The following is a 27,732-nucleotide window of genomic DNA, read 5'->3' on the forward strand; positions in this document are numbered from 1 at the left end:
AAGTCGATGATTTTTTAAAAATGCCCAAGTTTAGAGGTCAATAACTTTCATCGTGACTGGTCAACACAGTGGTGCCGACTCCATAGGGCTTGAGGGGCCCAAGCCCCCTCAATAGTTTTTTGGGGGGCAGAGCCCCCTCAAAAATTAAAGAACATTATTTGTCATATTATGGTTTCTAAAATCACAAAATTATGTTGGTATTTTTAACTTTCCTTGTTTGAAGATAGTTACATTGTAAAATACATTCAGTAATGAATTAAAACAAATAACCATTGCGGTAGTAAACAGGTTAATTGAAAACGAGTGGTGTGAATAAGGATAGTGTTACCGTGCTGAGAGCACTCATAGAATTTGTCCCAGTGCGCGAACCTTCGGGTGAAATCTGTCGCCAGCAGCAGTCTCATCTAAGTGTTGCTGATCTGGAAAAAATATATCAGGGTTTGATTTGTATATTAAATGGTAGGTGTGATAGTTTTCTTCAGTTATTAGAGTTAATAAAATAATCTGTTTTAACTTTTTTAACTCTATTAAAGCATTAATTTTGAGACATTATTTTTATTTAATGAACTCTGAGCCTTATTCAATGCAAACTTAAATTAGTTATTTCACTTATAGTAAGCAAAGTGCGACAGCAATCTTTTATTCTTTATTCTTTTAATGATAGTTTAGATTTATTTAAATATCATTTCAACCTTTTCAAAGCTATATATTCACTGCTCTGTAATAGACTAAAAGCATAATTATTACTGTAAATTAAATTAGCTTTTTACGAAAATACCGTGTTTTTTTTTTTTTTTTCAAAGCCAAAAAATGTGTTTGCTTGCGAGTTTCTCAAAGTGTCGATTTACCGAGAGTCGAGTTTGGTGGGGTTCTAATGTTGATCATATGCCTCTAAAATGCTTAAAAAACTTTAAAACTCACTATTTTTTATCTCAAATTTAGAAAATTTCCCCTGGCAAGGCCCCCGTTATGGCACCCTCCCCCCAATAGTTGTTATAAATCAGTGCCATACTGGGAGTTCCTTTCCATGCAAGTCAAGTGCACTACCTTGTATAGTGCCGTAGCCTTGCTATGCCACCTCACGGCTCCCCACAAAATAGAACTGTAAAATTGTCCCTCACTTAAGGCAAGTGACATGATCTAATTGAAGCAGAAAATTTGTGTACCAATTTTTAGATTTTTTACTTTGAAAACGCCATGTCACATATTGTTTGTATAAATTACACACACCAGAAAATATGCAAGTTGGCATTTTCAAGACACAAAAATCTGAATTTTTTTCGGGGGGGGGGGAGCTTTGTGCTTTAACATACTCCCTAGACCCTGGTGACATATGCCCCCCCCCCAATAATTTTTCCAAGTCGGCGCTCCTGTGTCAACAACTTTGGGACACAGCTGTAGTTACAGTCCGAGTAGTGTAGTTTAAGTTTCAGGTTAGAAACCCATGGCAACTAATCAACTTTTTTTAATTATGCAGTCTCAAAGCTCATAATTTGAAACAAAAAGAATCACAGTTTTAGGTCAATTAATCTAAAACGCCCGAATCAATAACTTTAAGCAAAAGCTGTAATTATGCTAAATGTCGTGTAGTTTTAGACTCATGTCAGAAAACCATGAGATCTAATCATCTTACTTAATTAAGTTGTCTCAAAAATGATGATTTCAGTATAAAAGAGTGTTTTTTCACTAATTGCTACTCAAAATCTTATGAGCTCAAACTCGCATAAATGCTAGAACAAAACAGCCTAACATACTTTAACCTCACAAAATTTCATGCTTCCAGTGTAATGAAATTTTCTGTAATCTTGACCATAACATGGCAATTCTTCTCACAAATCTGATCTGCCATTTTGGGGCTATATATTTTAGAGATCCTAGATCCTCAGGATTTGGCTCTCGGAAGCTGAAAATTAGCATCAGTTTAGTTTCAAAGACATCTATCTCTACGCCTCTACAAATTTCATCCCATTCGGGGATGATCGAGCAGGGACAGTTTGAAAAATCAGGTTAGTTGACGTGGAATCACTCTGATATAATTAATCGCCGAATGGGATGAAATTTTATAGAGGTGTAGAGATGTCTTTGAAACTAACCTTTGCAAATTTTCAGCTTCTGAGATCCAAATCCTGAGTATCTAGTATCTCCAAAATATAGTGCTCCAAAATGGCAGATCAGATTTGTGAGAAGAATTGCCATGTTGTGGTCAAGGTACAGAAAGTTTTATTAAACTGGAAGCATGAAATTTTGGGAGTTTAAAGTACATTTGGCTTTTGATTTATATAAGTTTGAGCTCATAAGGTTTTGAGTAGCACGCATTTCAACTCCTGAAAAAACGCTCTTTTATACTGAAATCATCATTTTTGAGACCGTTTAATTAAGTAAGATGATTAGATTTCATGGTTTTTTTGACATGAGCCTAAAACTACACCACGTAGAGCATAATTAAAGCTCTTGCTCAAAGTTATTGACAAAGGCATTTTAGAGTAATTGACCTAAAACTGATTATGTTTGTTTCAAATTATGAACTTTTAGACCGTGTAATTAAAAAAGTTGATTAGTTGCCATAGGTCTCTAATCTGAAACTTAAACTACACCACTCGAACTATAACTACAGCTGTGTCCCAAAGTTGTTGACCTGTCGCAATTAAAGTTATTGACCTCTAAACTTGGACATTTTTAAAAAATCATAAACTTTGAGATCGTTTAACTATTAAAATCAAGAGAAACGAAAGCTATTTTATATTTTTCTTAGTGTGATGGAGGACTATCCGTAGGATTGCGTTGTGTAGATGTTAGCTCCTGCCATCACAGGTAAATTATCAGTTACGCTAAAGCTAAATCTGGCGAATAATCAATTTATTTTGTCACTAAATACAGTACACAGATTCTGGGAGGAGAGGGAGTGTGGACTTACCCAAAACTCAACGGAGGAGTCGCATCGACTTCATTCTGCTGGAACTGCATGCTATGAGAGCAGCCGGTCACGAACGCACAAGACGCACTTCTGCCGAGACCTCCTGGCTCACACCCTCGACTCTCTCTCTAGGGGTCTGCGTAGGGGGCAAACCCCTGATCAGTTTGGTGTGCTTCCTTAGCTGCTGGCGCCATCTATCGAGGTTCTCCTAAAACTTACTTCAATTACGGATTTCTCCGCCACACTCCTCCCCCCTTTCAAAAATAACCACTCAACATGAAACTGGTTACACATAATACAAAATAGTTCAAAATGCTGTAAATACATTTCAAGCGAAGTTTCTGGAATATATCATGCCATAATATGTTAACAAATAATTATTAAAATACAAATGACTAAAGTTCAAAATCTGTGGATGAGAAAGTCATTTTTTTTCTTTCATAAAATGTCATCATCATGTGTTTTGAGGGAACATCAGCACTATTATAGTAAGGAAACCCACATAATGCCTATCTTATGTGAAAGTTCAACGTGGACACAGTAGCACAGAGTGAGTTTGTCTGAAGTCCGCTCAAAGATCTCAGTATTTTCACTCGTTTTGAAGAACCAAGGAAATGCGACCTTTGTACCAGTCTTTTCATAGAATCCAGTAGAGCAACTAGAGTCCGTCGGATGTAATAAGGCACAAGAGGTTTTGAAGATACTTCTGCAATGATGTTGTTTACACTTTCTACGGCAGCACTCGCTATAATGAACTATATTTAGGTCGATATAGCTCTCAGAGAGCTGGGCAGATGGAAGTCACAAAAAAAAATTCTTTTCGACGAGATTCACAGTTCAAAATTTGCAGTGGTGGGAAGTTTGCTTCTAAATCCAAGAGACTCACAGCTCAACTTTGAAGACGTAGGTGACCTTCTCACTATTTTTCCTGCAAGTGAGAATTTTTTTTTTTTTTTTTTTTTTTTTTTTTTTTTTTTTGAATCTCTGACTTTGCCACGGTAAGTCCACTACTCTCCAGTACATTTTTTTTTTATTTTACTAAAAATATCTAACATTGTAGAAAAAAATCTAACATTGTAAACCATATGCAATTGGATGCTATTGTGAGAGTATTCGATTTTTTTTTTTAAGGAAAACTACTAATTTTGCAATTAATAAAAAAAAACAATGAAAAACATCTGTTGACTTTTTTTTTTTTTTTTTTGAAAGGAAGATTTAATTAAACAAGTTAAGGAAAACCTGCCACGCGGAGGCGAAAACTGAACCCCTGGCCCTGGTGATCAATTCCTACCTACGATGAACAGATTATTGACAAAAATTGACCGAGACAACACCAAGTGGCCAGCTCGATGAAATCAAAATCCCTATCTGTCAATCCCTCACATGTTTACAATTCTGCCATACTTAAAATTAATGAGCATGTACATGTGCGAGGAAAAAAAAAACGTAATAACAATTTAAAAAAAAAAATGGATGAATGAATGAATGATAAACGTATCAACGAAAGGGCAAAATTTCTACCTCGGTCTTAGGTTATACCTTTGCGAATGATTTTCTAATACGTTTCTATCATGAGAATCACTTAACAAATTACTTGGCTGAACATCGCATGGTTTCTCTACCTGTGTGTCCTGAATAATGTTTTCATCTCCTGTCAAGTGTAAATAGCTAAACCTCTGAGTGTAAGGAATTAATCGATTGACATGTACCCTTAACACTTTTCTTGTATTCTCAACATGTCTAACCTTATAGTTAACATTTGTGTATCTCTCAATAACTCTGTATGGTCCCTCATATTTGGGTCTCAACTTAGCAGAAATATTTTTCTTTAAATTAGGGTTCTTTACAAAACAAAGCGACCCTACCTGATAATTGTAACATTCCTCTTTTCGACCTAGTCTGCTTCTATCAATATTTTGCTTCTCTTGCTCGTTCAAATTATGTAATACTTTTGGAAAAATTTTATCCAATGACTCAATTAGGTATGTTATATACTTTGACTGTGTGTCAAATTTTGGTGCGTTCCCCAGTGTATATGGGAGCCGAACATCCCTGCCATGTTCAAGAAAGAAGGGCGAGACCTGAGTGACTTCATGAACCGCGGAATTCATAGCTAACATAGTCTGAGGTAACTGGGTGTCCCATTCTTCACTGTCAGAAGACAAGGCTGCAAGGATATTTGCAAGGCTCTGGTTTGTCCTCTCGATTTTTCCGTTGACGTGAGCGGAATACGCAGAGATGTGTCCTTTTCTCAATACCCTGAGTCTTACAAAAATCTGAGAATTCAGAACAATAAAAATATTTTGCGTTATCGGCTATAAGAACACGCGGGCAACCTCTATGAACTATGTAGTTTTCGAAAAATGTTTGCGAGATTGTGTGCGCTCTCAAATTTGATAGGGGAGCAAGGTGTATGTATTTGGAAAATGCGTCAATCATAGAAAGCACATACATATTACCTGCCCGAGTGGTCTTTAATGGACCGAAAACATCGATGTGACATTTCTCTCCGGGTGACTCACTCTGATCTACCTGTTGTAACGGGGCAGAAGGTATTTTAAACGCGTTTCTCCTAGACAAACAAGTAGTGCATGATCTTACGAAATTTTTTGTATCTCTGTACATGAAGGGCCAAAAGAAATTCTCAGTTAACCTGTTGTAAGTCTTAAAAAATTTCAAATGACCTCCCACTTGAGAATGAACAGACTCGAGAACTTTGGCTTTGAGCGAGTGAGGTACACAGATTTGGTGTTTTGGATCCCTCCTTGGTGATCTATTGTTGCGTGGTGAGACGTGAATTAGGACATTGTCCTCATTAAATATATAATTGGGATATCTATCACTCTCATTCTTTTCTAGTGCGTGGATAATTTTGATTAATTTTGGATCTTCCTTTTGCATTTGTATTAGCTCGGTGTTATTTGGGAAAACGATGGTTACTGCGTTCACACATCTTGATAGGTGATCCGCGACCGCGTTAAATTTGGCTTTCACGTATTCTATGGAATAATTAAACTCCTCTAATGCTAATTTCCACCTGAGAATTTTAGAGGAAGGATTTTTGTTTGAGAGAAATCCTTCCAGTGGCTTATGATCTGAAAACACTTTGAACCTCCTGCCAATCAGAAATGCCCGAAAGAAAGACAAAGCACAATAAATAGCAAAAAACTCTAAAACAGTTGCACTATACTTTGATTGAGATGGGTTTAACTTTTTGGAGTAGAAATATAATGGTTTTACTTCCCCATTTTGATACTTTTGTTCAAGAACTGCCCCAATACCCAAAGCAGAAGCGTCTGTGGTGATTTGCAACTGTGCATTTGGGTCTGGCAAAGCTAGCACGGGAGGGCTTAATATTGCTTGCTTAATATCCTCAAAAGCATCTTGAGCCGCTTTATCCCAAACAAAGGGAGTATCTTTTCTAAGTAAATTAGTAAGAGGTAAAGCCCTTTTTGCGAAATTCTTAATATATCTACGGTAAAAATTACAACATCCCAAAAATGACTTTACTGACCTCTGATCCTTAGGTGGTAAAAACTCATTTATAGTAACAGTTTTGTCTTTATCTATGTGCAAACCCTCGGGAGTTACAATAAATCCCAAAAATTTACAAGATTTAGTGAAAAATTGACATTTTGCTGGATTAAATTTTAGTCTAATTTTCTCAAATCGATGAAGAACTTCCTCAAGGAGTTTTAAGTGATCTTCCTGAGTTTTTGAATACAAGAGAATATCATCTATGTAGACTAGTGCTCCTTTGTGTAGTAAATCTCCTAATACATTTGTGGCAATTTGTTGGAACGCTTTCGGAGCATTTCGGAGGCCAAAACAAACGCGATTAAACTCATACTTATTTCCGTCAGGAGTAGAAAAAGCTGTTTTGTGCCTATCTCTCCGGTCAATTGGAATTTGATTGAATGCAGTTTTTAAATCAAGAGAACTAAAATAATTAGATCCTGAAATTTCGTGCAAAATGTCGTCTAAAGTCGGAATTTCAAAGTCATGCGTTTCAGTAATTTCATTTAACTTTCTGAAATCAAGAACCATTCTCCATTTATTTGTTTGCCTAACAAAAAGAGCTGGGGCGTTATACAAAGATTTTGATTTTGAAATTATGCCAGCTGATTCCAAATCTTGAATTTGTCTCCTAAATTCTTCCCTTAAATTGAATGGAATTTTGTAAATGGGACATTTGATGGGGTGATTATGATGTAGCTGAATCTTATGAGGTTCTGTTCGTGCTTCCTCTAACTCCATTGTCGTCCTAGCAAAAGCAGATTCATGATCTTTTAAAATACTGAAAATTTTTGATTTTAAATTTGCACTCAATCCGCTCATGTTGAAATCTTTTTCCGTCAATGGTTCAGGTAAATCCCTTGAAACTGGGATGTCTGAGGGAAGCTCCTCAAAATTGCTTACATAGCAAATGTTAGTGTGTTTATTTAGAAAAATGCCTGAATCAGTGGTGTTATTAACTCTGATTGCCGCTTGTTTATTACTATGGTCAATCTTAATTTTATCACTGTCAAACGAGACACCTTTTAACTTGGAATTCTTCTTAATACTAGCACTAATGCAATTGTCTGTACAGATGGGCACTTCAACGTAAATAACTGAGCTCGAATGTGGCGGAATTAAAATTTTCTTATTAAGTTTTAATTTAATTTCCTCTCCCAAATCAATTATATTAACCACTGTGCTTCTTGATGTAATTGGTATCTTTGTGTTCATGATTTGCAAAGTGTTATCGTATAAGTTTAAATTTGCCGTTCTATATTGTAAAAAATCAAACCCTAGGATTCCTTGATAATTTTGGTTAAAGTCATGCTTAGTTATGTAAAAAATTTGCTCTAAAGGTAAATTTTGAACTTTCAAAACAATTTTAAAACAACCCTGGATTTCTAAATTCCCCCCATTAACAGTTCTGGCTGAAATATTATATTTGATCTCTTGCAAATCTTTTTTCTCTAATTTTTCAAAAATACTGGGTCCGAGTAAAGAAATTGAGGCACCCGTGTCCAAAAGACAATTGCATCTTACACCGTTAATTTCGACATCAATCGTCGGCAAACTGTAATTAGGGTATGGGTTTGAGGAGAGAGAAGGGCCGACCCTGTAACTGCTAAAATTAATTAATGCCTTCTCCCCCTGAAGTTTAAATTTTGATTATTTCTCCCGCGATAATTATTACGATCTCGTGAATTGGATCTGTTCCTTGTTTGCCTTTGTTGTCTCATATCTCTATCTTTGACATAACACTCAGATAGCTTGTGATTTGCGCCTCCACAATAGTGACATCTGAAGTTAAACTGGCCTCGTCCCCTATTGTTGGTAAACGAACCCCTACCTGTATGTGCGTTGGTTCTATAGGAATTCCCCTAAATGAATTACTATTCCCTTGCTTCTGCACATTAACCGCGTTCGTTTGAGCTCTTAGTGTTTGCACTTCGGTGCTTAATTTTGCTAATTGACTGGTCAATTCACTGACAATTTCGTTTTGTACTCTGTGTACATCACTAATTTCTGTTTGTTTTACTGAGGCCTCGTGAATTTTATTGTTTTCCTCCTCTTGTGAAGCGATTGATATTGCTTCATCTAACGTTTGCGGGTTCTTACTCAACACAAATCGCTGAATGTCTGCTTTCAATCCCGCTAGAAACCTTGCTAAAAGCAAATTCTGGCTTACTTCTGGCATTAGTACCATATTCCCTGCACTATAAACCTGGGCTCCAACTTTCCTAATTCTTAGACCGAAATCAAATGCGCTTTCTGTTGGCTTTTGGGAGCATGTTGCCAAATCATGTAATGCGCCTGTAATTGAAATTTTCCTTTCAAACCGTTCTACTAGCAAATTCGCAACCGTGTTGAAGTCATTTTCTCCCGCGACTGTCGAAATAAACAATTCAGCTGCCCCGGTGAGTTTAAGTTTCAGAATGGACAATTTCTCTTCGTCCGACCAATCGCTTAACTGTCCTACTTCATTTATTTTGCTCAAAAATTTCTTTACGTTAATAGTGTCGTCCCCGGAAAACTTTGGAACTAAATCTATTAATGCCATATTGGCTGTATTGTTTTGAACAATTATGTTCTGTGCTGCTCTGCCCCTACGATACATTATGACATTTAACCTAACACACAATTAATTATTAGTAAGCTTCAGTAAAATTGAGAAATTAAATAAAAATTCACACATCACTTAGCAAAGATTTTTTCGTTACCCCAAAATGCACTTTATATGAAACATTTTTGCGATTGCTTTACACAATATAAATGCATTATAAAAATAATAAATAAGTGAAAACAACCAAAAGCATGATCAATTGATAGAAAAAAAAAAAAACACTTAAATAAATAACTGTTGCGCAGAGTCAATTCAATGATCATTCAAAAAACAATGCATGAAGCGAAAATTTTCAAACTCTTCTGAATCGTAATTTTATGGAAATATCTCAAAAATAATTGCATATTAAAGTAAGCGTTCACAAAATTATTACAAATCTAAATTCAAATAAAGCATATTTTGAAAACTCTCACAGATGCATCCAGATCGCGTTAGGCTTAGAACCGGCATGGTCAACGTTCGATACCAGCATAGAATCTTCTAAACTAACTATTTTTTATTTTTTTTTTTCAAAAAAACGTATCGAACAACCACGGCGATTACTTTTCGAAATATTTTAGATTAAACGCCAGGAAAAAATGGTCACTGCACCAATGTGATGGAGGACTATCCGTAGGATTGCGTTGTGTAGATGTTAGCTCCTGCCATCACAGGTAAATTATCAGTTACGCTAAAGCTAAATCTGGCGAATAATCAATTTATTTTGTCACTAAATACAGTACACAGATTCTGGGAGGAGAGGGAGTGTGGACTTACCCAAAACTCAACGGAGGAGTCGCATCGACTTCATTCTGCTGGAACTGCATGCTATGAGAGCAGCCGGTCACGAACGCACAAGACGCACTTCTGCCGAGACCTCCTGGCTCACACCCTCGACTCTCTCTCTAGGGGTCTGCGTAGGGGGCAAACCCCTGATCAGTTTGGTGTGCTTCCTTAGCTGCTGGCGCCATCTATCGAGGTTCTCCTAAAACTTACTTCAATTACGGATTTCTCCGCCACACTTAGTACTATACTGGGGTGAGTAGTTAATCATATAACTTAATTCCGAGGGTTACTCACGGCTTTAGCAGGTATCCGGGCCTAAACAAGGCAAAAAAAGTAGCAGTTTCAATGGACCTTATTCACGGTTTGGCAACGGTCCCATCAGCTGTCCGTCTGCGGGTATTTTGACCAGCTACGCAGTGTTAGTAGCGCTAAAGAAACTCGTTTCATTTAAGGATTACTGGACTTCATACGCATCATGAACATGGTTAGGGCTTATACAGACTTGTGACTGCATGAGAAATGCCGAGAAAAGAGAAAAGTAGAACGAGAATTCGCGTTTTCACTATGTTTCTGATGAGCAACCAAAAAGGCCTAAACCCATGAAAATACGATAATAAAGAGAGTATTTCGTATTAAATCAATCGTTCATCATTCTTTTACAACGTTTCTTAGTAAAAAACTTACAAAACCTCTCATTTTTAAATATAAAGAAGAGTTTATAAGCCGAATAAATACAAGTGTTATTATACGCTGTAGTACCGGATTTTCGTCTGCTACAGTGCCGGTTTTGACCCGCAGTGACGTCACATGAATACTGTCCATTGACCTTTGCCTTCAAAGCCATGGGTAAACCACCAAAATATGTATGCTAGCATGTACCTAGTATCAAGTAGTATCCACATTTGAAAGAATTGGCTTGGTTCACTCATTATGTTTGAAGTAAAGCAATCATATATTTAGCTCTTTTTTCTCACGACCCTTAACTTTGACCTCCATTCAAGGGCCAGCAAGTCAAATTAGAGGGGAAAAAAGCTTTACTTTTTGTTATCACCATACTAGTAAAATATCCTGAAAGTTTCAGGAAAATTGAAGGTGTCAACTATCAGACCGCCATTTACTTTGTCCAGCTTAAAAAAAAAAAAAAAAGACTCTTGATAAGTGTCTGCCATGTTGTGAAAATTTTGGAACTCGAAAACTTTGGAATTCGAAACTCGACATATTTCCAAAGTCCGAAACTAGTGTCTGTCCCGTTGCTGCCCGGTTTTGAACCCTATGCTGCACAAACTTTTAACTATGCAGTAATACATAAATAATTTCCTTTTTTCCCCCGAAAAACATCAGCATTTAGATGTTTTTCAAGGCTGATGTTTTCTCCAAGTTAGCAACGGCCACCAATGCCGATAGCTAAATTTTTTAACCATTGACGCTGATGCATTGGTCGAATCCTATTAAATTGTATAGCATGGACTTTCAATTTTGAAATTATGATTCTTTTTACAATTTGTTATAAATCAGCAATACTTAATCTAGTCATTGTTACTTACTAAGCAACATCTTTCCATGTGTTTAGATGAGCAGATATCCTTGCTTGCGAGAAGAAACTGAACGAATAATAATGTCTTTCATCAGAGAAAGAGAGCAAAAAACAAAAGAGCAACTAATTTTATTGGTTGAAGTGGAATTGGCATACATGAATACTAATCATGAAGATTTCATAGGTTTTACAAAGTATGTATGTTTATAGTTTTGCTTCTATTTAGTGCTATATTTTTTAATTTGGTATAAAAACCATGAAAAAATGAATTCATTAAATATAAGTAAGAAGATTTTACTGAACCAATATTCTAAGTGTTGAAGTGGTTGTTATAATTCCTTTGTTTTGATTAATATTATACTGTTATTTCAGTGCTCAACAAACTGCTGAAGTTAACACTGGCAAGAGAAAACTCGGGAATCAGGTATGTACAATATGTTTTTATTTCCATTGATTTGCAAATCTTTAAAACGACAATATCAGCTTAAAAAGTGTTAAAATAGGTGTGTTAAATATAAAAAGTGGTAATACTTGATGTTAATTAACCTTTTTTTTTCTTCAAGTCTGTCTTAGATTTAAGGTGCTTTTGTAAAATATGTCCCATTTAATCTCTTTAGTTTTACTGTGATTTTTAAAATCTTTTATTTCAGTTTTTACCTAGTTTATTATTTTTAGAATCTAACAAATTTTACACATTTCTAAGTAACTATTTTAATTGAAATAAAAAGTCTTCAAGCTGTTGTATGTAATATCATTAGACTAATATGTTTTGGCAGGTAATATTTATTCTAAATGAATTGTTCATCTTATTCTACCAGATATTTTCATAAAATATTTAGAAAATCTTTTATTGTTTCGTTTGTATTGAAGACTAATACTATGCACATGTAGTTTCTTGTGACATTTTGATTGTTTGCTCTACTTTTATGTACTTGTTAAACTTGTACTGCTTTTGTGCACTTGTTAGTTTTATGTACTTGTTTGTTGCTTATGTATTCTTTGTTTTCCTTCCTATTCTGTGGACTGTCATATGAGGCAGTGAGAAGCAAAGGGATGTAAGTGGCAAAATTAAAAATTTGGAGATAAACACATGGTAGGTGAACCTCTCCTCTGTCTTGGGGCAAGAGATGGTACTAGTAGCCCTGGTAGTTGCTGCTATACTGCATGATTTAGAAAGAAAATTCAATGAAAGCCTACCTAGGATGTTACCTTTAAACGTCTTTTACTCAAAACTTGAAAATGTCCACTTACATCCCTTTTTGCTTCTCACTGCCTCATATGTTTCCAGAATGTTATCATTTGCTCCTGAGCAAAAAATGTTGCCTTGAATAGCATTATCCTGAGAGGGTGGAGGGAACTCCAATGTACCATAAAATTAATTTTTGAAGTGTTTACATGTTGATTTTTTACTTACCGGGAAGTTTTTCCCAAAATAAGTGTTTTAAAAATCGACTTTTTATTTATTTCTTAAAAATCTTATTCTTTTATAAATAATACAGTCTAACCTTGAAAACTGGCACTTCTTTAAAGTCTCATAGTACTAGGTTCATAATTTTTATACTTAACTTTTTCTTTAACCCTTGATATGTTGAAATTTTCAATGTAGAAATAAGGTTTATTCGACAGTTCTCTCCCGGCAATTATTGGTGGTAGAACCAGTTGATGAAACAGCTGGATGTGCTTTATTACACCATTTCCCTAGAAAAGTAATGAACAGGGTATTCAGATGAAAAGTGAGTGAAGTGTAAGGGTGGAATCATGCTGGATTGTGTGTAAGTGTCAACTATTGTTAGATATGTGAGCACCTAAGAACAGGAGATCTGCTTTATCATTTAGTAGCTGACAACTTTTTTTAATAAAACCCTCTCTTTTAATAAAGTTTGAATGAAAGCAAACTGAAAAAGAAAATTGCTGCTTATTTTGAAATCTCTTCTAAGTTTTTTTACCACAGGGAAAACCTCAAAAGATTTTTTGAAAAAGCTCCTGCTATGAAGAATATTTAAAAAGAGGAGAATTTGGAAGTTGTATGTGTAAAATTGATTTTTGTAACATTTTAGAGCCCTGATAACTTACTAGTAATTACTGTATCTCAAAATTTTTTGCCTTGAAATATTGAGTTTGTACTGTATTATTTTTGTATTTTTCATCTATCTTTTCTAAGTCAATAGAGAATAGAGTTAATAGAGAAGTCAATCAAAAATAATAAAAGAAATAGTTAAAATAATTTATCCTTTTGAGCGGGCCATGCCCCCCCCCCCCCCCCCCCCCCCCCCGCTCCTCCCAAATCTGCTACTGATGGTGAGTTCAAGAAGATGATTTGTCTGACATAGAACTGCTCCATTCAGTGGGTCTGGGTAGGGCAATTTTTAGTTAGACAGCTTTTTGCTTTTAGTCACCATGAAAACATGAGGTGAACTGTTTTCATTAAATTATCTACAGATTTTGAAGTTAATCAATGTTTAATATTAATGCTAATTAATGATTATGTGGCAATGCACATATGCTCAGCACATGTAACTGCACATTTTGTGTTTGTCTATATTACCTTGCTGTGTTCATCACATTTGTTACTCAATTGTGTTCTGAAATTGTCCTGATTAAAAAACAAGTCCTGAAGTTTTTAAAGCTTGTATGAGCCCTGAATTTATAACAAATGATATTCCATTATTTGTTCATTTCAGACTGTGTATCAATGTATCCTCTCTTTTAAGCAGCCTAAATGTCATGAGCTTTCCTGAACTCCTACTATTTCCGTCAAAACTCAAGTACTCCTGTTTTAGTTCTTCATTTGTTGCCTGTTTTATTTTTAAAAATATTTTTAGTTAGTCTTATTTTCATCCTATCAAATATACATGAAGCAAAAGTAAACAAATATTATTCAACTTTTTAGTAAATTTCAAATTCTTAGATGATGTTTTAGATCTGTATTGTGGTTAAATAATTCATATAAAAGGGGAAACAGGAAAAAATATATGCATAAAATCCTAATCTATTAGCTTCATTAGTTAGTTAAAGTTTCATTTCTGGAGTGGAAAAAAGATTTTCAAACTACTTTAAGTACATGAGTGTAAATTAACAGTATATTCTTCCTTAATGAACTAATCCAACAGCAATTAAGAAGGGACTTTTTCTCTCGTTGTAATACAATTATTGCATAATATGTTTGGTTTTGCTCTAAAATTTATTTTAACCTTAAAGGAAATTAAAGATTTGGTACATTTTCAGTTTTTACCAGGTCTTGCCAACATTACCTTTTAATGTGTTCATTTTCTTGTTTGTTATTTTCTCTCTTGATTTCTCCAGAATGCAGGGTTATTGGAAACATATCTGTAAATTGCCTAGTTTTTATCTGATAAGATGTTATTTTCTTGGGTATTTTATTACCCAGACCACAAGTTAGCAAGTTCAGTTGATATGAACATACTATGTAAATACTACCTTGAAGTAATAAAAAGTGAAGGCATTGAATGAAGACTATTTTCAAGAACAGTTTCAATTAGACGTATTTGTCATCACCAAATAAGACTCATGAAAAAAGGTGACAATTTTTTTCCACTCAAAAGAGGTCATATATGAATTTTAGGCATCTTCATTTGCATGTTTATAATAAAAAGTGCAAAAAAACAAAACAGAAATGAATTCTAAAAAGAGAAGAATTGGTGTAATTTTTTTAATGCATAAATTTGCTTCCATATACATTGGGTGCCAAGTTTAAATAAGAATAAAATTCTTTGCAGAATTTAATACAACTCTCTTTTTAAAAATCCACATTGCTTCAAGAACTGCAAATCACAACTGTGCTTTGTCATTAGCCCACAAATTAGTCAAAAGCAAAAATATCCCGTCTATGAGTGCATTAGGTCCGGGCAAAAATTAAATAGAAATAAAGTAGTTACACACAGTTTTTTTTTTTTTTTTTTTTTCTGGCATGAAAATGTTTAAACAGCTCCACCCAGTGGCTTTTAAATGAAGCATTCAGTGTTCCATTCTGTCATATCAGAAAACAGGCCGTTTCAATATGTGCTGGGACAACGAGGCAAGATAAACCTGACTGTCCCATTCAAAACCAGATGTATGGTTATCTCACTCATGTTTTGAATCTTCAAATTTGTGCCGTCCCTTTGAAGAAAAAGATTGAGATTTCAATATTATAAGAATAGGGCTGTATCTCTCCCCTTCAAATTACGTTCTAAGTATTTTTCAATAATTAAAAGTTATTTTTTCAAAGAGAGCTATCTAATTATTTGGTTTATTAATTTGTTTATTTTCCTTTTGTATTCTGGAATAAAATAATTGAGAAAAGTATCATTTTACTTTTTTAGCGATCTTTTATTTATTATTTTAACTCAGTTTTAGCTCCTTCCCTTATTCTCTTTATTAATTATTATTTATTTAAGTTGAAAAGCTTTTATTTATCCAAGCAAATTACTACGTTTGATTTTTTATTTTTCAGAAGAATTCAAAGGATACTATTCCGGTAGGTACTCATTTGCATAACATACACGCAAGATAAATACTTTTTTCAGCTGTCCATATAGATATATTTATTGGCATTCACAGGTAAAATAAATTCTTCAAAATTTATTTATGCAACAATTTTCCTCAAATTTAAAAAGTAGAATTTGTTCTTTTGCTGAATTTCCAATTTTTTGTGGAAGTATGGAATGTGATTTTTTCCCCTCATTTATTTGTGTGATTTTTATATTAAATCTCTCCCAAAAAATCCTTTCTTAAAATTATAAAAGTATTGACAGAAACTGTTGTTGACTGCTAAAATATGTGCTATTTAGAAAAGTTAATGAAAAAAAAATGCATCAAGGTAATATAGAATTTTTAGGATAAGAGATTTTTGGTAGCTTATACAACACCTATGATCATTAGTTACAAAAGAAATGAAACCTTTGGCAGAAAAAGATGTATCTATAGCAGGGGTCTCCAACCTTTTTCACTCGCGGGCCACATTGTAAATTTTTTGGAGACGAGGCGGGCCGGTCCAACAATATTTTTGCTCAGATGGTCTATTTAGCGCTAACCCCCCCCCCCCCCTTACATGGTGAATATACATAGTTTTTTTTTTTTTTAAATTAAGTGCTCAATGGTGATTTTTGAACATTTCTGGGCTTGCTTCTTAGTTGCTATATTTCCTTATACATATTTGCTGTTCGCTAAATTAAATCATATTTTAAGTGCCCGTAAATCTCTAATAATGTAACGATAGGGGGTGTTGTAAAATGTAGAATAGTACAGAAAACTGAAATACAAAGTATTTCTGATACAAATTAAAGTGAAGGTTTTTTTTTTTTTACTTACTTTTATTTTTTTAAAAGGCTAATAAGTGAGTGATTCAAGACAAAATTATTGCAATTTAATACAAATTTATTTTGTTGAATTAATGAAGATTAAAAACTCGAAAATGAATGAGAACACAGCACGTGTGTGAAGCTTTTAAAATATTTTTAAAAGTTAAAAAACTAATGAGAAGATTGCATTTGATTACCGCTCAAAATTTCAGTCTGTTTCAGAGGCAAACTTCGTAGCTCCGATCATTAAGAGAGATTTTAAATGTTCATCTGATAAGAAAAGATCTTACTTAGATTTAGTATACTTTAATTTTGAAAATGTCTGTTCATATTTGTAAGTTGATACAAACAAAAAACATAGCTCTAGCATGATTTTTTCAGATCTTAAAATTTTTTTTCTGGTAGAGAACTGTAAAATGGAAGTAGGTTACCTTTCTTGTGGCATTCTTAAAAAGCTTTCTTGAGTAAGTCCTGAGTTGCTAACTCGATGATTTCCAGTTGCATATCAGAAGGCACCTTGTCAATATCACACTTAAAAAGGGTTTTGAAAGAGTTGAATTTCTTCAAAGCGGGTTTCAAACTCATGTTGTAGCTGAGACATGACTTCCAAAACATAATCCTTGGGAAAGGTAGCAGTGCGTAGTGCACTTAAGTTCTTACATATTTCAAAGTTATCAAATTTTATAGATCTTAAATGCTTTTCGAAAGGTATGAGTTTTTGTCTGAAAGCTTTGACATAGTAGTACAAGTAACTAATACTGAAGATTTTTCACCTTGCAATTTCAAATTCAGAAATTTAATATGCGTCGTGAGATCAATAACGTAAGAGAGTTTTCCTACAAATACACTGTCAGAAAGTTAAGGTAAAGGACGACGCTGTTCAGTCATACAAGTAAAAATGTCAATCGCTTCTCAAAGTTCAAAACACCGCAGCAATAATTGCCTCTGCTCAACCAACGAACTTCACAATGGTACGGAACATCTGGGTAAACACTGTCAATTTCAGCAAGAAATTTTTTTAATTGACGGTGTTTGAGGGAACTTGATCAAGTGAAGTTAACTGACAGCTACGTTCATTACTTCAGCTACTTCCAAGTGTTTCCCCCCACAAAGCTTGTTGATGGATAATGCAGTAAAAAAAACATGGGTTGAACACCTCCAACTGTTTTTATAAAATTGGAAATGTTTCCAACTACTCCGATTTCGGGACCACACCATCAGGGCCGAATTTAGCTCCATGACGCCCCTAGACATATCTGAAATCTGCCGCCCCCTCCCCATAAGAGAAGCAAAAACACAAAAACACGCCAAAAAGTGCTCCCAAAATTTAAACTGTCATGCTTATGAAGAAATGATGACGTTTTACATTCAGGGGCGCACCGATGGGAAGTCACTGCGAGCTCCCAAAAAATTCCTGATTCGGCAAATTTTGCTGACGATTCGGAAAATTTGTTCATAATATTGCAACGTATTATTTTTTTTCTTTAATTTTTAAAATTGTTTTTTAATGATGCCTAACGTTCCTTCTCATTAGATGTTATGTAACCATGTATGATATGCATATAAGCTCGTATTTTATAATTCGGGAAAATAGAATTTTCCTACTCCCAATTCCTATCCCCTTATCCTCCTCCATCGCCCAAACATTTTAGCTTGATGCACCTCTGTTTATATTTACGCTAATCAGTTACCATGGTTGAAAAACATTTGATTTTCATAAGATGTGTGAAAGTAATTATTATTAAATTTCAAGAAAAAATTGTCTCTGTGAAAAATGAAAGAATGCTAATATTTTACTTTCAAGAATAAAAAAAATCATTTAAAAAATGTATGTCTAAAGCAAAATTTGCCGCCTCTGAAAATTTCGCCGCCGTAGGCAACTGCCTACTCTGCCTATTGGGAAATTGGGCCCTGTAATACACGTTTTTTTCACCATCTGTAGTAACACCTTTCAGGTGAAAAAAAATCAAGCCTAAGATTGGAAATTTGGAAATGGTTTCACGTATTTTTCCAAAAATTTTGTCCCCCGTCACATTACTCTCCAGGAAATGCCCAATGCCAGGAGATTTCAAGGAGAATGTGGCGCGGAGAAAAGAGATTTGTTCCCGGAAAGAGCAAAGAGAGAAATGGGTGCTGCACTCGTAGTTAACGGTAAAAACTGATTAAAATAGATGGTAAAAAGATTCTAAATAATTATTGGAAAATAAAAATAATGTCTCAATTATATTTCCAATGAGACTGTCTTTGTTTCGAAAGGAAAAAAAAATGTTCGTAGGCTTCCCACAGGCCGGACAAAATCTGTTCGCGGGCTGGATCCGGCCCGCGGGCCGTAGGTTGGAGAGCCTTGATCTATAGGGTTTTCTTTGGTTCAAAATGAAGACCACACCCATTTGTATTTTCTTGAAAGATCCATTTTAACAAGGAATATGACTGCCTCTGATGAATAGCAGTGTTGAACTCCTGTTATGCATAGTCAACAAGGTTATCAACGGAGGTGAAATGTTCTGTTCCACGCCTCCAGTAGAGCTCTTTTATAGTATGTTTGGATAGTCACCTCTCTTTCCAAATTTTTACTTTTTGTTAAAATTATCAATTAAAACTTTCAAGCAAAATTTTGTATTCTTAATGAGAGTCAAAAAGTTATATAAACATTGGTTTAATTTTATTTGTGCAGATAACGTCAATAGTTATTAATGTTATGTTTGTTGTAAAGCTTTAAAATGCAACTCTAAAATAAATTCTTTTGAATGCAGTTTTTATACTTTAAATGCCTGCATTTTGAAAATCGCGAAATCTTCGCATGGGAATCGGATTTTTCATATTTGATGTTTACTGTACCTTGTGAAGAGGGAAACAAATAAATTTTAAGTCATGAAATTGAAGAGTTTTATACGATATTCCACGGCTCTTTCAGAGTGTCAAATAGTAAATTTAGTTAAATACTGAATTTACTTTTGTTTCAATTATTTTCAGATTTACATGTATAACATTTCTAGTTAGTATTTCATCTCTGTAGTAAAACATATTTGAACCAGCTAATAATGTATTGATTAGGAGAGTTATGTACTACTACATTTAGTTATATTCTTTTCAATACATGTAGTAGCAACTACAATTTCCATAATTTAAAAAATATTTGCAAAGGACGGACTGGAAACCTGTTGTGATAGTTTTGCTTTTGTCTTAAATTAATTTTTTGATGATAATTTACTCCCTCATTTACTCACTTTATAACTCACTAGCAGTACCCGCACAGCGATGCCCGTGCTAAACATTTAATGGAGGTCCGTTGAATGAAAAAAATTGACGCCCCCTCCCCCTCTGATATGAAACGATCATTTTTCTTTGTATAAAATACGTACTCACCTTTTCAAAAAAAAAAAAACTATTTAAGTTTCTTTGGAATTTAAAACTTTTCGTCAAATGATTAAATTAGATTTACATTTGCTTTAAAACTCTATTTAGCGAGTGAAGCGGTTTTTACTGCAATATAAAATATTTTGCCGAATAGACAAAAAAAGACATCAAATATCTTTCAAATGTAAAAATAAATAATTCCATAACTCTATTGTTTATCACCAAACTTGCCCAGCAACCACGCTATCATAATCCATCAGTCTAACGAAAAAAAAAATCTGCTGTGGACCGTTCAAAAATCATCGTCAGAAAAAAAGAAAATGTCATGCATTTCACTCGGAAAAAAACAAATCAAAAGTTAATTTTATTTCAAAACAAATCGCCAAAACAATGAATTTCATTAACGGTTGCCTTAAAACAATAATCCTAGACTGAACTGCTCAGCGCCTAACGTGCCAAGCGACCACGCTACCGGAACCCAGCCCTTTTGCGAGTGAAGCGGATGTTTTTTCTTTGGCAATAATAAATGTTTTGCCAAACAAACAAAAAGGTATATGATCACCTTAACAGTAGCTTTCAAATCTTTATATATTAAGAGCTGCATATCCCGGCTTTGCCCGGTCTACCTTGACAATAAAAATTGTATCGAGTGACATATATTCAACGATCAGGCTTTAATAAAAGAAAAAAAAAAGCACCATGCAAAACTACCCTTCCAAACATTGATGACAGATATTAAAATACTTTTAAGAAATTAAAATGAGAAAGATGAATTTTGAAAGCGTAACCATGAAAACATGAACTAAAATAAGTTTAATATATTAAATGCAAACTGAGGAAATAAACAATAGATTCAAAAAGCGTGACCGTAGAAATGTGAAAATAAAATAGTTGACAACCTGAATCAAAATGACTTATTTCGAAATTGATTTAAAAACGCTTGTAACTTTTTTCCCTTTGAATATAGAAGGTAATTTTTTCAACCACAGGTCAAGATATTTCTGGAGTAAAAAATGTCGTTTTTTTCAATGGTGTCAAAAAGAAAACTGTTGGACGATTCCTTCACTTTTTATGGATAGATTTAATGAAGAAAGTAGTGCCTAAATTTCAGCTAAGCCTAAAAAGATTCGAGCTAAAAACGCAAATTACTCCCGTCGTAATGAAGTTAGAGCATCGAAACGAATTGCTTAGAACACAAAAAATTCTACCCTTTTCAACGATACATAATATTAATATGTGCAAGTAATTTTTCACCCCTTTAATAGCCAATAATAGGCAATTTACGTGAAATTTGGACTTAAATAGTTCTTTTTTTATTCAAATTTATCAGATTTTTTCGAATTATAGCCTATGTTACTCAGTGAGGAGGCACCTTTCATACAGTGGTTCCGGAGATTACCTCGAACATATAAACACAAAAAAATTCGTCCTCTCTCTTTATAATATTAGTATAGATTAACACTTTCATTATAGATATACACAATATTTTGACTGAGGAAATTATTTTAACATAGGAAATGTGTTCTGTATTTTTGTCAAGAGCAATTGATGTTAATAGTATCTCATCAAAAACAACCCTGTTGTATAAATTTTCCTGCCAAGAAAACCTTTAACTCTTCCCTACAAAAAAAAAAGGCCTTTGTCCTAAACCTAAAAACCCTCAGCCTTAAAAGTTATGACATCTAGTTTTCTCGCCAAGTATCTGCCAAACTACCACCCTCCCTGTTTTCCTCTTTTATCATAACTATTTTCGCTAGAACCTGCCCCATCACCAACTCCTTACCAGTGAGGATAGATCCTTTAAATTGTTTTCAATCCTGTTTAATGGGTAATTCTCAGTGGTAAGGGGTTGGTGATGGGGCAAGTTCTAGCAAAAATAGTTAGGATGAAAGAGGAAAACATGAAGGATGGTAGCTTGGCAGATACTTGGCAGGAAAACTAGATATAACTTTTTAAGGCTGAAGCAGTGTTGCCAGATTGGGGGAAATTTCCCCATTTTGGGGAAATCCGGTGATCTCGGGGGAAATTTTAGGGAAATGAGTTTTGAGGGGAATTCTTTTGAGGGAAAATTTTTTTTCTTGGGGAAAACCTGGGGAAAGAAAAGCCTCGGGGGGAAAAAAGAATTTTTTTCGTATTGAGATTCACGACAAGAAGCAGTATTACATTGTTTGTATCAAACAGCGTTGGTTTAACTTTGATCAACTTTATGGAATTTGCATTTCCCAATATGTGGAATATTATGCTACGGAATTCGCATTAATGTTCTGCGTAAGCAACTAGTTGATACGTGAAACAGGTAAAAATAAGTGTGATGAAGAATGTTCTTGGATAAATGTATACAAAAATCATAGTTTAAATGTGCATACAGAAGCAGAGTAGTAAATGCAAGTAGAAAAAAACATTTGGCTATTTCTTATCTCTCGGTCAGGCACTTGTATTTATGACTAGTGGCACCCGCACGGCTTTGCCCACCGTAGAAAATAAAAAGGTATTTTGGTTCCCCTGTATATTTACAAATAATGCATGATGAATTTCTCGCCAATTGGCTTGCCCACATTACGGTTCCACATTATGATAGCTTGGTAATTTACTCATCCATCTTATGATAATTTTGCTCGGAAAAATGTTCTTAAAATTGGAATAGAAAAAGAACAAAATCGAATTTTCAAAAAATCGCTTTGAAGTGCACACCCCTATGCTACAAACTAATTTTGTGCCAAATTTCATGAAAATCGGCGTAATGATCTAGGCGCTATGCGCATCACAGAGATCCAGACAGACAAAGAGATATCCAGACTGAGAGACTTTCAGCTTTATTATTAGTAAAGAAGATAAAGATAAAGAAAGATAAAGAAGACAAAAAAAAAGTGAAAATGGGAAGAAAAAAAAGTTGGGGAATTTTATAAGAAAATTTGGCTTTTTGGGGAAAATAATTTTTGAATTTGGGAAATTTTGATAGTAAACATCGCTTTTTGGGGAAAAGTAGGAAGGGAATTGGGGAAGTCTGGATTTGACCATCTGGCAACACTGGGCTGAAGGTTTTTTAGTTTAGGATTTATGTGTGTGGAAGGCTTTTCTTTTTGTAGGAAAATGGTAAAGGTTTTCTTGACGGGGAAATTTTTACAACAGGGTTGTTTTTGATGAGATGTCTCATCTTTTTGCGTAAACATTACTTTGTGTTTTTAGAACTGAGGATTTCAAGTCATAAATTTGCAATTGAAACAACGTATTTTGTGTTTTTAAGGAACAATAATGGCAAGCTTAATTTTATGTCATGTTATCTTCTGACAACCAATGTTCTATGTTTGTTTGGTGAGAACTGGGCCTTTTAAATTTTATTGCAATCTTTGTATCCTTTCTGTAGCAAAGAAAACAGCTTGGATAATAAAATACTATACTTTAAACTATTTTATTTTCGATTGTTTTACAACTTGGCAATAAATTCTATTACAGTTTCTTTTTTTGACGGATTATTTTCATGAAGTTTTTTTATGTTTTACAGCTTGCGGGCTATTTTAATCTAGCTTTTTCACTTTATTTAATGTCTTCTTTTCTTAAATGACGGATTATTTTACATTTTATGGGCTAATTTTAATTGTGTCTTTCTTTCCAATGCAGCTCTTAGTCTTGTTTAACTTCTTTGTTTGCTTTGCTTGCTTTTTTAAAGTTCAAGACAAAATACGTATATGGTATCGCTAAACAAGTAATGGCAGCAATGAATAAAATAAAAATAGTCTCCAAAAGGTTAAAAATAGGCCAAAACATGCATCTGTAGCAGATAAGTACAGAGCTGTCTTCATGCTGGTGGGTGTTATTTTAATCGAGCTTTTCACTTCACTTAATGGCTTCTCAATTGCGTACATTAATTACTTGGTGAGTTATTTTTTGTTTTAATCGAACTCTTTGTCTTGTTCATACCTTCTTTTGTGTAAAAGTTCCTTAAAAAGACGAAATAACGTATGACAGACTTAGATAAAATGAAATGCTTTCTGCGAACACAAATCCTAACTGGAAAATTTTCTGCAAATAATAATTTTGCCTAAGTCAACCTTAATTTATGAAAAAGAAAAAAAAATGATTTTTTTTTTTTTTTTTGCAATAACATATAGTTCACGCTTACTTTTCACCAACTGAAGAAAACTACCTTAACCATTATTTTTTGCCCAATATCAGTCACATGAACATTATTATTATTTTCATTTTATAGTGAAAAAAGTTCATGTAGATCTTTTAAAAATGAGTTACCTGTTTTTTACTTGAAAATTTTATGAAGATATTTGATTTTGTAAACAAATTAACAAAAGCTGTTATTTGTTTTGAAGTAAGTATTTCTGCGAAAATAAATGCTGTATTTTCCTGCATATAATCTATTAAAAAAACTTTTAATTTAATGAGGTGCGGATTATACGCTGCCACGGACTGATCAGTGCTTTTTCTCTCTCAAGGCCAACGCACTGAAACTCAATTTACAGCAGTATTCACCAATAGAGACCATTCTGTAGTCTGTAAAGTTGTTTATTTTACGTAGCTTGAATTTTTCTCTTACAGGATTCAGGCTGTGTAAAATAAAATACCATACATAGTAGAAACAGTCCCCTTTTGTGACCACCGTTTACTCTTTTGTCTTTAAGTAATTAGCGTACTATAATCACGATTTCAAGAAGAAATGATTATTTTTTCGATTAATTTTGCATAAGATTCGGAAGAAACAAATAAAATGTAGAATTTTTAATTTTTTTTTTTTTTTTTAATTAATGTTCGTAGTTATAAAAAAAAATTCTGCAGAGTCAAAAACTTTCTGCGAAAGCAGTTCCCACCTTCGTCTATATTATGCAAGACTGACGTATAGTATCGCCAAAAAAAGGGGGGGGGACCTAAGCCTTTAAATACATTAAACTTGGATGCGGCAGAAGATCTATGCAACTGTTAGATTTGTTTTAGTCTTAATAGTTCTACAACACTTCATTAAGAAAAAAAATTATATTTTTAGAAAGTGACTGGATAATGACCAAGGTGAAGTCAAAAAAAAAACTGTCAGATATGTTTGTGTTAGTTCAAAGGTTTGATGTTTTGTAAAAATCTGATTCTCTACCCGAAATGACTGGCAGCCAAAGTGGTGTAAACTTACTGAACAGTTTTGAGGTATATAGGCTTTAAGTCATCAGCAAAGAGGACTCTTCAACTTCCGGATAGAGCAACTTCATAGAGCGCATAATTTTGTGGCACTGATAACTGTGTTCTTGTTTGTTTTTTGTGTGGTTCTATGTCTAAAACTACCTTTACAATAAATGGTTTTGCATACCTACTACTCTTTCTACTATTCTGTTTTGCTGAAAAAATGCATATATAAGTTAAAAAACACAATCATAATCAGCAGTATCGGATTCAGAGAAAGCATTTTAAAAATATCCAGTATAACTCAATAACTAAAGACTTAAAAGCTTGCTTCCACCTATCTATCAAGTTGATCTTTGAGTTTTGAGGGAATAGCTGCATTGACAACAGCCTCGACTACATCAGTATCAGTATATGTACTGATGGCTGATAACATTCAATACTGTTATCAAATTATTGTAACCGAACTATTTTTTATATCTTAATTAAAATGAGATGCTAAATGAGTAAGATATTTATTCATAGTGAATATCACATGCATTATAATTATATTAAGTGCAGTGGCATGGTATACATGTTTTGCTCATTTTTATCTTTAAAGTTTTTGACATTTTATCAATACTGGAAAATTTTTAACATTTTAAAAGATGGTTAAACCCACATATTCTGTCCAAAACCAGCTCTCAGCATCCAGAATCCAATTCCTATTTCATATCAAGGTTTAAAAGTAGGTGCATTCACTTATGTTCTGTGTTTAGTGCAGTATGTGTTATTGATAACGTTCTGTTTTTATGGTACATTGGGGTTTCTTACTTTATATATTTCCAAAAATGGATCAAAGTTTTTTTTTTTTTTTTTTGAAAATTTGTGCTTTGTAAAATGCAATATTTTTCTGAAAAGTTATTTCATTTCTAGTTTTTTTTTTTTTTTTTTTAATTTATTTATTTTTTTTTTCCTATTCAAATATTAGTGCATATGATTATTTCATGCTTGAAGCAAATGTATAATTTTTTTAATTCACTCACTTTTGTCATAACTTACTTAAAAAGAAATCATTTTGTTTAATAGGTTATTCGTAAAGGCTGGATGTGTATCCACAATTTAGGAATAATGAAAGGTGGTTCTCGAGATTATTGGTTTGTTCTCACCTCTGAAACTTTGTCATGGTACAAAGATGAAGAGGTAGGTGTTTGATTCTATCAAATCTTAGGGCAAGTACAGTTTTCTTAATCCAGTCTCATAAATATAAATATGCGTAAATTATTTTATTTCAATTAGCAGAAATCAGTGGATAAAACTTAGTGATTCACCTTTTTATTTTTACTAGGTTCAGTGTAAGTTTTGTTTCGTTACTGCATTTTATCTTAAGGGAGTTTAAAAATGTTTTTGTATCTTATTACCATTATGATGTAAATCATCTGAGTGATGATGACTCAGGGTTTATATTTCAAAGCAGTCATCTTTATGCATTAATAAAATGGCTCTGAAAATGTTCAAGCGAAATATTTTGCATCACTGCAAAAAAAAAACTCTCATTCAATAAGCTTAGTATTGTTGGTAACTATAATAGATATATTTTTGGCAATTATTATAGTGAGATATATTCTTGGAAATATTCTTATAAGCCAATCTCAACTACATTAAAGTCACGATCCATTGGTTGAGAACATGTGGTTTACTATATTTTTGCTACTGTGTGCCTTATAGTTTCTACTTGCCAGTACATTGTAAACCATTTCTACTTTTAACAATTATCTCTGAAGTAAACGAAGAATAAAACATTATTTTCATGGGAAAACAGCGTTACACTCATTAGAAAATGCTTTCAAAGTAAAATTTGAAAAATGAAGAGTTAAAATATTTTTTTTTATTTTATGTGTGAACATTTTGTACTAATTTGTATTTAATATTTTTTTATTTGTAGGAAAAAGACAAAAAATACATGCTACAACTTGATGGCTTACAAGTTAAAGACATTGAATCTGGATTTATGTCAAAGCGTCACACCTTTGCCTTGTTCAATCCTGAAAACAGGTACTTTTTAAATTATGTATTAATTGATTATATGTCTTAAATTTTATATTTGATGAGAAATCTGAACCATAGAAGTAAAAATTAAGCCTTCTAATTTGCTTCTTTTCAGAATTAGTAACCTACAATAAACAGGATTTATTGTTGCTTACTTTGTTATAGTTTTTATGTTTACTATTTCTTGTTTTGTTAGAATCATTGTTCCATTGTTTCCAAGACGAGTTTTAGATTTAAGTAATTTTTAAATCTTTGATTATGAAAACCCACAGAGATAGTTGATGATACCACTGAGTTTAAATTGCAAAGAGGCAGATAGATAGAAAAACTTTTTTGACTTCATCTTCCACAGCTTTCAACTAGGTAATTGCTAAAGTTTTCATTTATTTTGATAATAATCTAAGAGATAATTGATATTTTGAATCTATTTGTCTTGTAAAAAATGGGCTATTGAATTTCAGTGGTTCTTTCAACCAGGGCTACGGAGTTAGTTGGGAAGATGACTGACCCTGACTTTTTTATGAGTTTAAATATAGTCATTCAATTTTAGATCAGGCAGGCAGCTCCAAAAACTCATAAGATCTTAACAGATTTTTTT

The 27,732-nt window shown here is 33.5% G+C and overlaps 1 protein-coding gene across 2 annotated transcripts in view; it reads left to right on the forward strand.

Annotated features, from left to right (window-relative positions):
• Positions 1-27,732, forward strand: part of LOC129234204 (dynamin-like) — a 70,351-nt gene that overhangs the window by 22,214 nt on the left and 20,405 nt on the right. For both annotated transcript variants that reach the window (XM_054868123.1, XM_054868125.1), the window contains exons 11-14: positions 11,371-11,528; positions 11,707-11,758; positions 26,175-26,288; positions 27,031-27,140. In XM_054868123.1, coding sequence (XP_054724098.1) covers positions 11,371-11,528; positions 11,707-11,758; positions 26,175-26,288; positions 27,031-27,140 — 434 coding nt within the window. The remainder of the gene's footprint in view (positions 1-11,370; positions 11,529-11,706; positions 11,759-26,174; positions 26,289-27,030; positions 27,141-27,732) is intronic.

The sequence above is a fragment of the Uloborus diversus genome, chromosome 1 (genome assembly GCF_026930045.1).
Source record: "Uloborus diversus isolate 005 chromosome 1, Udiv.v.3.1, whole genome shotgun sequence".
Classification (NCBI taxonomy): Eukaryota; Metazoa; Arthropoda; class Arachnida; order Araneae; family Uloboridae; genus Uloborus; species Uloborus diversus.